The 11108-nt window shown below is 55.7% G+C and overlaps 1 protein-coding gene across 2 annotated transcripts in view; it reads right to left on the bottom strand.

The window, feature by feature from the left end:
- Window positions 1-11108, bottom strand: part of RRAGC (Ras related GTP binding C) — a 172299-nt gene that overhangs the window by 99458 nt on the left and 61733 nt on the right. Inside the window, exon 2 of one of the 2 annotated variants that reach the window (XM_063954315.1) lies at window positions 10040-10243. The exons of the other annotated variant lie outside the window; for it this stretch is intronic. Within the exon in view, the coding sequence (XP_063810385.1) occupies window positions 10040-10243 (204 nt within the window). The remainder of the gene's footprint in view (window positions 1-10039; window positions 10244-11108) is intronic. 2 annotated transcript variants of the gene reach the window in all.

Here is an 11108-nt window from a genome sequence, read left to right as displayed (position 1 = left end):
GGTAGCAGAGCCACGTGTACACACAATACCCACAGGTAGCAGAGCGGCGTATACACACAATACCCACAGGTAGCAAAGCCGCTTATACACACAGTGCCCACAGGTAGCAGAGCCGCTTATACACACAGTGTGCACAGGTAGCAGCGCCACTTATACACAATGGGCTGGTGCGGGGTTAACGCAGTTGGGGAGGGCCGGCTGTGGTGGTGTTGCGGGTGGTGGAGGGGGGGGGGGGGAGGGGCGGGTGCAGGGGTGTTGTGGGTGGGGGAGGGGGCTATTTGGCGGGCTGGTGCGGTTGGGTGGGTGTGAGGGTGCCACGGTTGCGGGGGCGGGTGGTGCTGCAGGAAGGGGAGGGATGGGGGTGGGGGAGCAGGGGTCCTGTGCGTAGGGGAGGGGCGGGGTGCCATGGGTGGAGGGTTGGGAGCAGGGGTGATATGGGTGTGGGAGAAGCTGGTGTGGGAGTGCCGTGGGTGGAGGAGTGGGGGGCTGCGGGTGGGAGTGTGGTGCCATGGGTGTGGGGACAGGTGCGGAGGGCAGGAACGGGTGCAGTAGTGCTGCGGTTGGGGTGTGGGAGGCGGCTGCGGGGGTTTCAGAGGGTGGGGGAGGGAGCAGGGGTGTTGCGGATGGGGGAGGGGCGGGTGCAGAAGGGGCAAATGTGGTGGTGCGGGTGGGGGAGGGGGCAGTTAGCCGGGGTGGTGCGGTTGGGGGTGGGTGGGGGTGAGGGTGCTACGGTTGCAGGTAGGGTGGGGGGGTGCTGCAGGTAGGGTGGGGGTGCGGGAGCAGGGGTGCTGTGCGTAGTGGAGGGTCGGGGTGCCATGGGTGGGGAGTTGGGAGCAGGGGTGATGTGGGTTTGGGAGGTTTGGGGGGGCTGTGGGAGAAGCTGGTGTGGGAGTGCCGTGGGTAGGGGAGGGGGGGGGGGGGGGGGGGTTCTGGGCATGGGGGCGTTGTGCCATGGGTGGGGGGACAGGTGTGGGGGGGCAGTGGCGGGTGCAGTGGTGGTGCGGATGGGGGGTGGAAGGCCGCTGCAGGGGATCCGAGGGTTGGGGGTGTGGCGTGGGTGGTGGAGGGGGTGCAGGAGCAGGGGTGTTGCGGATGGGGCAGGGGTGGGTGCAGGAGGGGCAGATGCGGTGGTGGTGCGGGTGGAGTGGAGGATGCAGGGGTGTAGCGGGGGGAGAGGTGGGTATGGGGGTAGAGTGGGGGGGTGCCAAGGGTGGGGGAGGGGGCGGTTTGCCGGTGTGGTGCATTTGGGGGTGGGGGTGGGTTTGAGTGTGCCACGGTTGCAGGGGCGGGTGTGGGAGTGCTGTGCGTAGGAGAGGGACGGGGGTGCCATGGGTGGGGGTTTGGGAGCAGGGGTGATGTGGGTGTGGGAGAAGCTGGTGTGGGAGTGCCGTGGATGGGGGAGGGGGGGTGCTTGGGGTGGGGGCGTGGTGCCATGGGTGGGGGTACAAGTGCGGAGGGGGGGCAGGGGCTGGAGCAGTGGTGGTGCAGTTGGGTGGTGGGAGGCAGCTGCTGGGATTCCAAGGGTTTGGGGGGGGGAGGGGGGGGGGGTGCATGAGGGGCAGATGCAGTGGTGGTGCGGGTTGGGTGAAGGGTGCAGCGGGGGGGAGAGGAGGGTATGGGGGAGGGGCAGGGGAGAGGAGGGTATGGGGGAGGGGCAGGGTTGCAGCGGGTGGGGGAGGTGCTGCAAGTGTGGGAGCTACGGGTGGGAGCGGATGTGGGGGATGCGTTGGGTGCCGCAGCGGGTGTTGGTGCTGTGGGTGGGGGAGGGGGCAGAGTGCCACGGGTGGTGCGGGTGGGGGTAGAGTGCCACGGGTGGTGGGTGGATGCGGTGAGTGCCGCGGGTAGGTGGCGCGGGTGTTGGTGCTGCAGGTGGGGGAGAGGGTGGGTATGGGGGAGGGGCAGGGTTGCAGCGGGTGGGGGAGAGGCGGGGGGTGCTGCAGGTGTGGGAGCTACGGGTGGGGGCGGGAGTGCCGCGGGTGGGAGCGGATGTGGGGGATGCGTTGGGTGCCGCAGGGGGGGGCAGCGGGTGTTGGTGCTGTGGGTGGGGGAGGGGGCAGAGTGCCACTGGTGGTGCGGATGTTGGTGCTGCGGGTGGGGGTGGAGTGCCACGGGTGGTGGGTGGATGCGGTGGGTGCCGCGGGTAGGTGGCGCGGGTGTTGGTGCTGCGGGTGGGGGAGAGGGTGGGAGTGCCGCGGATGGGGGGCGAATGCGGTTGGTTGCCGCGGGTGTTGGTGCTCTGGGTGGGGGAGGGGGCGGGAGTGCCGCGGGTGGTGGCTTGATGCGGCGGGTGTTTGTGCTACGGGTGGGGGAGGGGGCAGGAGCAGTGGCGCCACAACGTGGGTGCGGGGGGTGCGGGCCGCACCCGGGTGTTACCCTCTGAGGGGTGACACCAAAGTGCCGGCTCCTGTGACAGCGCAGAAGCCAGCACTGCAGATTCAGCAGTGTCCGGGTGAAGGCCGTATCCCCCGACCCACAATGTGCCGAAAACGGGGGTCGGGACGTGAAGCCACGCCCCCTTCCGCGAAGCCACGCCCCCTTTTCACCCGCGACCGCACCGGGTGTTATAACAGTAAGTGACGCCTCTGAGCGGGAGTGCCGCGGATGTTGGTGCTGCGGGAGGGGGAGAGGGCGGGAGTGCCGTGGGTGGGGGGCAGATGCGGGTGGTTGCTGCGAGTGGGAGGGGGAGCGAGAGCAGCTGCCAGTGCTCAGCATGTCCCCCTGAACTCTGCAGCAGCCGCTAGTCTGTGAGGCGGGTAGTGTGAGTTCCGCTCACAGTCAGCGGCTGCTCTGTCACCAGAGAGTGTACGGGCCGGGGAGAAGGAAGACAGGGTACTGGGCGGAGATAGGGAGGGCACTGGGCGGAGATGGGGAGGGGACTGTTCTATACAGGAGATATATATATATATATATATATTCAGCAAATTATTTGTGTGTGTCCCCCGTTTTGCACCCTGTTACATGTACAGCAGTGTGGAGGACAGGGCCAGCGTCTCTGCAGCTTCTGAGGAGAGAAAATGGCGCTGGTCAGAGCTATGTGGGCTAAGCCCCGCCCACTACATGGGGCGCTTCAGTCCCGCTTAAAATAAGAATTTACTCACCGGTAATTCTATTTCTCATAGTCCGTAGTGGATGCTGGGGACTCCGTAAGGACCATGGGGAATAGACGGCTCCGCAGGAGACTGGGCAACTGGGCACATCTAAAGAAAGATTTAGGTCTATCTGGTGTGCACTGGCTCCTCCCCCTATGACCCTCCTCCAAGCCTCAGTTAGGACACTGTGCCCGGAAGAGCTGACACAATAAGGAAGGATTTTGAATCCCGGGTAAGACTCATACCAGCCACACCAATCACACCATATAACTCGTGATAGGAACCCCGGTTAACAGTATGATAACAACGGAGCCTCTGAACAGATGGCTCGCAATAACAACCCGATTTGTGTAACAATAACTATTTACAAGTATTGCAGACAATCCGCACTTGGGATGGGCGCCCAGCATCCACTACGGACTACGAGAAATAGAATTACCGGTGAGTAAATTCTTATTTTCTCTGACGTCCTAGTGGATGCTGGGGACTCCGTAAGGACCATGGGGATTATACCAAAGCTCCCAAACGGGCGGGAGAGTGCGGACGACTCTGCAACACCGAATGAGAGAACTCCAGGTCCTCCTCAGCCAGGGTATCAAATTTGTAGAATTTTGCAAACGTGTTTGCCCCTGACCAAGTAGCAGCTTGGCAAAGTTGTAAAGCCGAGACCCCTCGGGCAGCCGCCCAAGATGAGCCCACCTTCCTTGTGGAATGGGCTTTTACAGATTTAGGCTGCGGTAGTCCCACCGCAGAATGCGCCAGCTGAATAGTGCTACAAATACAGCGCGCGATAGTCTGCTTAGAAGCAGGAGCACCCAGTTTGTTGGGTGCATACAGGATAAACAGCGAGTCAGTTTTCCTGACTCCAGCCGTCCTGGAAACAAAAATTTTCAGGGCCCTGACTACGTCCAGTAACGTGGAATCCTCCAAGTTCCTAGTAGCCGCAGGCACCACAATAGGCTGGTTCAAGTGAAACGCTGATGATACCACCTTCGGGAGAAACTGAGGACGAGTCCTCAACTCTGCCCTATCCATATGGAAAATCAGATAAGGGCTTTTATAGGACAAAGCCGCCAATTCTGACACACGCCTGGCCGAAGCCAGAGCCAACAGCATGACCACTTTCCACGTGAGATATTTCAAATCCACAGTCTTAAGTGGTTCAAACCAATGTGATTTCAGGAACTCCAAAACCACATTGAGATCCCAAGGTGCCACTGGGGGCACAAAGGGAGGCTGATTACGCAGAACTCCTTTGACAAAAGTCTGAACTTCAGGCAGTGAAGCCAGTTCTTTCTGGAAGAAAATCGACAGGGCCGAAATCTGGACCTTAATGGACCCCAATTTGAGACCCAACGTCACCCCTGCTTGCAGGAAATGCAGGAATCGACCCAGGTGAAATTCCTCCGTTGGAGCCTTCCTGGCCTCACACCAAGCAACATATTTCCGCCAAATGCGGTGATAATGTTTTACGGTGACATCCTTCCTGGCATTGATCAGGGTAGGGATGACTTCCTCCGGAATGCCCTTTTCCTTCAGGATCCGGTGTTCAACCGCCATGCCGTCAAACGTAGCCGCGGTAAGTCTTGGAACAGACAGGGCCCCTGCTGCAGCAGGTCCTGTCTGAGCGGCAGAGGCCAAGGGTCCTCTGAAAGCATCTCTTGAAGTTCCGGGTACCAAGCTCTTCTTGGCCAATCCGGAACCACGAGTATAGTTTTCACTCCTCGCCTTCGTATTATTCTCAGTACCTTGGGAATGAGAGGCAGAGGAGGAAACGCATAAACCGACTGGTACACCCACGGTGTTACTAGAGCGTCCACAGCGATCGCCTGAGGGTCCCTTGACCTGGCGCAATATCTTTTTAGCTTTTTGTTGAGGCGGGACGCCATCATGTCCACCTGTGGTCTTTCCCACCGGTTTACCAGCATTTGGAAGACTTCTGGATGAAGTCCCCATTCTCCCGGGTGGAGGTCGTGCCTGCTGAGGAAGTCTGCTTCCCAGTTGTCCACTCCCGGAAAGAACACTGCTGTCAGTGCTAACACATGATTTTCCGCCCATCGGAGAATCCTTGTGGCTTCTGCCATTGCCCTCCTGCTTCTTGTGCCGCCCTGTCTGTTTACATGGGCGACCGCCGTGATGTTGTCTGATTGGATCAGTACCGGCTGGTTCGGAAGCAGGGGCCTTGCTTGGCTTAGGGCATTGTAAATGGCCCTTAGCTCTAGAATATTTATGTGAAGCGAAATCTCCTGATTTGACCACAGTCCTTGGAAATTTCTTCCCTGTGTGACTGCGCCCCAGCCCCGAAGGCTGGCATCCGTGGTTACCAGGACCCAGTCCTGTATTCCGAATCTGCGGCCCTCTAGTAGACGAGCCCTCTGCAGCCACCACAGCAGCGACACCCTGGTCCTTGCCGACAGGGTTATCCGCTGTTGCATCTGGAGATGGGACCCGGACCATTTGTCCAACAGGTCCCACTGGAAAGTCCTTGCGTGGAACCTTCCGAATGGAATCGCTTCGTACGAAGCTACCATTTTTCCCAGGACTCGTGTGCATTGATGTACTGACACCTGTCCCGGTTTTAGGAGGTCTCTGACTAGAGATGACAACTCCTCGGCTTTTTCCACTGGAAGAAACACTTTTTTCTGGTCTGTGTCCAGAATCATTCCCAGGAACAGAAGACGTGTCGTCGGGACCAGCTGTGACTTTGGAATATTGAGAATCCAGCCGTGCTGTTGTAGCACTTCCCGAGAAAGTGCTACCCCCACTACCAACTGTTCCTTGGACCTCGCCTTTATCAGGAGATCGTCCAAGTACGGGATAATTAAAACTCCCTTCTTGCGAAGGATTATCATCATTTCGGCCATTACCTTGGTAAAGACCCTCGGTGCCGTGGATAACCCGAACGGCAGCGTCTGGAACTGATAGTGACAGTCCTGTACCACAAATCTGAGGTACTCCTGGTGAGGAGGGTAAATGGGGACATGCAGGTACGCATCCTGGATGTCCAGGGAGACCATGTAATCCCCCTCGTCCAGGCTCGCAATAACCGCCCTGAGCGATTCCATCTTGAACTTGAACCTTTTGATATGTGTTCAAGGATTTTAAATTTAAGATGGGTCTCACCGAACCGTCCGGTTTCGGTACCACAAACATTGTGGAATAGTAACCCTTCCCTTGCTGAAGGAGGGGTACCTTGACAATCACTTGCTGTGAATACAGTTTTTGGATAGCCACCAACACTGCCTCCCTGGCAGAGGGAGTTGCTGGTAAGGCAGATTTTAGAAAACGGCGGGGGGGGGGGGGGGGGGGGGACGTCTCGAATTCCAGCCTGTACCCCTGAGATACTACTTGAAGGGCCCAGGGATCCACCTGTGAGAGAGCCCACTGTGTGCTGAAATTTCTGAGACGGGCCCCCACCGTACCCGGATCCGCCTGTGAAGCCCCAGCGTCATGCTGTGGACTTACCGGACGCGGGGGAGGACTTTTGCTCTTGGGAACTGGCTGTATGCTGCAGCTTTTTCCCTCTACCTTTGCCTCTCGGCAGAAAGGATGCGCCTCGCGCCCTCTTGTGTTTATGGGGCCGAAAGGACTGTAACTTGATAATACGGTGCCTTCTTTTTCTGTGGGGTAGCCTGTGGCAAAAATGTCGATTTCCCAGCCGTAGCTGTGGAAACGAGGTCTGAAAGACCATCCCCAAACAGTTCCACCCCCTTATAAGGCAAAACTTCCATGTGCATTTTTGAATCGGCATCACCTGACCACTGCCGAGTCCATAACCCCCTTCTGGCGGCAATGGACATTGCGCTTATTTTTTATGCCAGCCGGCAAATATCCCTCTGTGCATCACGCATGTATAAGACAGCGTCTTTTATATGCTCCACTGTCAGCAAAATAGTGTCCCTATCCAGGGTATCAATATTATCCGACAGGGAATCTGACCACGCAGCAGCAGCACTGCACATCCATGCTGATGCAATCGCTGGTCGCAATATAATGCCCGTGTGTGTATATATAGCTTTTAGGGTAGCCGCCTGCTTTCTATCAGCAGGATCCTTTAGGGCGGCCGTATCCGGAGACGGTAGTGCCACCTGTTTTGATAAACGTGTAAGCGCTTTATCTACCCTAGGGGACGTTTCCCAACGTGACCTATCCTCTGCCGGGAAAGGGTACGCTGCCAATAACCGTTTAGAAATTATCAATTTCTTATCGGGGGAAGTCCAGGCTTCCTCACACACCTCATTTAATTCCTCAGATGCAGGAAAAACTACTGGTAGTTTTTTCTCACCGAACATAGTACCTCAGGTACCACAAAAAAGGGTATTATCAGAAATGTGTAATACATTTTTCATTGCCTCAATCATGTAACGGGTGGACCTATCAGAGGGTACACTAGTCTCACCGTCGTCGACACTGGAGTCGGTATCCGTGTCGACATCTGTGTCTGCCATCTGAGGTAGCGGACGTTTTAAAGCCCCTGATGACATTTGAGACGCTGGAACAGTCACAAGCTGAGTAGCCGGCTGCCCTATGTCGTCAAACCTTTTATGTAAGGAGCTGACACTGTCACGTAATTCCTTCCATAAGTCCATCCACACAGGTGTCGACTCCACAGAGGGTGACAACACATTTACAGGCATTTGCTCTGCCTCCACATCATTTTCCTCATCATACATGTCGACACAGCGGTACCGACACACAGCACACACACAGGGAATGCTCTGACAGAGGACAGGACCCCACAAAGCCCTTTGGGGAGACAGAGGGAGAGTATGCCAGCACACACCAGAGCGCTATATACCACAGGGATATCACCTATTAAGAGTGTTTTCCCTTATAGCTGCATATATATATTATACTGCGCCTAAATTTGTCCCCCCCCCCCCCTCTCTTTTTTACCCTTTCTGTAGTGCAGGACTGCAGGGGAGAGCCAGGGAGCGATCCTTCCAGCGGAGCTGTGAGGGAAAATGGCGCCAGTGTGCTGAGGGAGATGGCTCCGCCCCTTTTTCGGCGGGCTTTCTCCCGCTTTTTGAGTTATTCTGGCAGGGGTAATTTACACCTATATAGCCTCTGGGGCTATATATGGTGTCAGTTTTGCCAGCCAAGGTGTTAATATTGCTGCTCAGGGCGCCCCCCCCCCAGCGCCCTGCACCCATCAGTGACCGAAGTGTGTGGTGAGAATGAGGAGCAATGGCGCACAGCTGCAGTGCTGTGCGCTACCTTGGAGAAGACAGAAGTCTTCAGCCGCCGATTTTCCGGACCTTCTAGCTTCTGGCTCTGTAAGGGGGACGGCGGCGCGGCTCCGGGAACGGACGACGAGGTCGGGTCCTGTGTGCGATCCCTCTGGAGCTAATGGGGTCCAGTAGCCTAAGAAGCCCAAGCTACCACCACTTAGGTAGGTTCGCTTCTTCTCCCCTTAGTCCCTCGCTGCAGTGAGCCTGTTGCCAGCAGGTCTCACTGTAAAATAAAAAACCTAAACTATACTTTCTTTCTAGGAGCTCAGGAGAGCCCTTAGTGTGTATCCAGCTCGGCCGGGCACAGAAATCTAACTGAGGCTTGGAGGAGGGTCATAGGGGGAGGAGCCAGTGCACACCAGATAGACCTAAATCTTTCTTTAGATGTGCCCAGTCTCCTGCGGAGCCGTCTATTCCCCATGGTCCTTACAGAGTCCCCAGCATCCACTAGGACGTCAGAGAAAAATATGTTTATACTGGCGGGGGTCCCTTAACTAGTGCCCGGGGCACTATTATAACTCATGCCAGTCTGATTTGAGGTATTCATGCTGCCCAGGGCGCCCCCCCTGCAGTGCTGTGTTATGTGTGGGAGCATGGCGCGCAGCGCGGCACCTCAGACGCCGTCTTCTGCCGTCACTGAAGTCTTCTGATCTTCTCATACTCACCCGGCTTCTATCTTCTGGCTTTGTGAGGGGGGTGACGGCGCAGCTCCGGGAACAAGCAGTTAGGCGTACCGTAGTGATCGAACCCTCTGGAGCTAATGGTGTCTAGCAGCCTAATGGGCCCTACTCATTTGACGATGCGCCGCCGAGGTGCCCGACGGCCAAAACGTCCGACGAGCGACCCGGCGGCGGGGGGGCAGTGACGGGGGGAGTGAAGTTTCTTCACTCCCCCCGTCACGCGGCTGCATTGAAGTGCAGGCAAATATGGACGAGATCGTCCATATTGGCCTGCATGCACAGCCGACGGGAGACCAGCGATGAACGAGCGCGGGGCCGCGCATCGTTCATCGCTGGAGTCTCCACACTGAAAGATATGAACGAGTTCTCGTTCATTTATGAACGAGATCGTTCATATCTTTCAGAAAATCGGCCAGTGTGTAGGGCCTATAAGAAGCAGAGCCCTTGAACTCTTAAGAAGTAGGTCTGACTTCTCTCCCCTCACTCCCACGATGCAGGGAGCCTGTAGCCAGTAGGTCTCCCTGAAAATAACAAACCTAATAAAGTATTTTTCAGAGAAACTCTTGAGAGCTCCTCAGTGTGCATCCAGTCTCACTGGGCACAGAATCTAACTGGAGTCTGGAGGAGGGGCACAGAGGGAGGAGCCAGTTCACACCCCTTTTAAAGTCTTAAAGTGTGCCCATTTCTCCTGCAGATCCCGTCTATACCCCATGGTTCTGGAAGCATCCCCAGCATCCTCTAGGACATATGAGAAATATTGGTGCGTCGTGTGTGTACGGGTGGTCAGCTTACCGCCCATACACATGCTGCAGCAGCCAGCGTTGATTGACTGCTGAACTGGGTGGGCACATGTAAATGCCCACTCAGTACGTGACGTCAGTCACGATGGATCGGGCAGTGTGTATGCACAACACACTGCCCGATATGGCTATAGATAAATTAATCTGCATATATAAATCGAGCAGTGTGTACCCAGCATAACAAAAGCTACATTGACCATAAAATTGGATATCACGTGAAAAGGAAAAATGACAGTCACCTGGGCATCAATCACATATATTAATGCTCCTGTCCCTCTGAAAATCATTTCATAGTCAAAGGTAGGGTCAAAGAAGTCCACTTGTCCTGGAAAGTCCCATATTTGGAAATTGACAAAAGAACTATTGGAGATGTCATCTTTGTAAATCTTGTTGGTGCTTTCCAAGAATAAAGTTTCATTTGGTGACATCTTGTGAAACACCACCTGTAGGACAAAAATAAGAATTTACTTACCGATAATTCTATTTCTCGTAGTCCGTAGTGGATGCTGGGGACTCCGTAAGGACCATGGGGAATAGCGGCTCCGCAGGAGACTGGGCACATCTAAAGAAAGCTTTAGGACTATCTGGTGTGCACTGGCTCCTCCCCCCCTATGACCCTCCTCCAAGCCTCAGTTAGGATACTGTGCCCGGACGAGCGTACACAATAAGGAAGGATTTTGAATCCCGGGTAAGACTCATACCAGCCACACCAATCACACTGTACAACTTGTGATCTGAACCCAGTTAACAGCATGATAACAGAGGAGCCTCTAGAAAAGATGGCTCACTACAGCAATAACCCGATTTTTTGGTAACAATAACTATGTACCAGTATTGCAGACAATCCGCACTTGGGATGGGCGCCCAGCATCCACTACGGACTACGAGAAATAGAATTATCGGTAAGTAAATTCTTATTTTCTCTAACGTCCTAAGTGGATGCTGGGGACTCCGTAAGGACCATGGGGATTATACCAAAGCTCCCAAACGGGCGGGAGAGTGCGGATGACTCTGCAGCACCAATTGAGAGAACTCCAGGTCCTCCTCAGCCAGGGTATCAATTTTGTAGAATTTTACAAACGTATTTGCTCCTGACCAAGTAGCTGCTCGGCAAAGTTGTAAAGCCGAGACCCCTCGGGCAGCCGCCCAAGATGAGCCCACCTTCCTTGGAAATATATATTTTCAGGGCCCTGACAACGTTTAGCAACTTGGAGTCCTCCAAGTCCCTAGTAGCCGCAGGCACCACAATAGGTTGGTTCAGGTGAAACGCTGAAACCACCTTAGGGAGAAACTGAGGACGAGTCCTCA

Source organism: Pseudophryne corroboree, chromosome 2 (assembly GCF_028390025.1).
Source record: "Pseudophryne corroboree isolate aPseCor3 chromosome 2, aPseCor3.hap2, whole genome shotgun sequence".
NCBI lineage: Eukaryota > Metazoa > Chordata > Amphibia > Anura > Myobatrachidae > Pseudophryne > Pseudophryne corroboree.
Note: the sequence above shows the minus strand (reverse complement) of the source record. Positions and strands in the feature narration are given on the sequence as shown.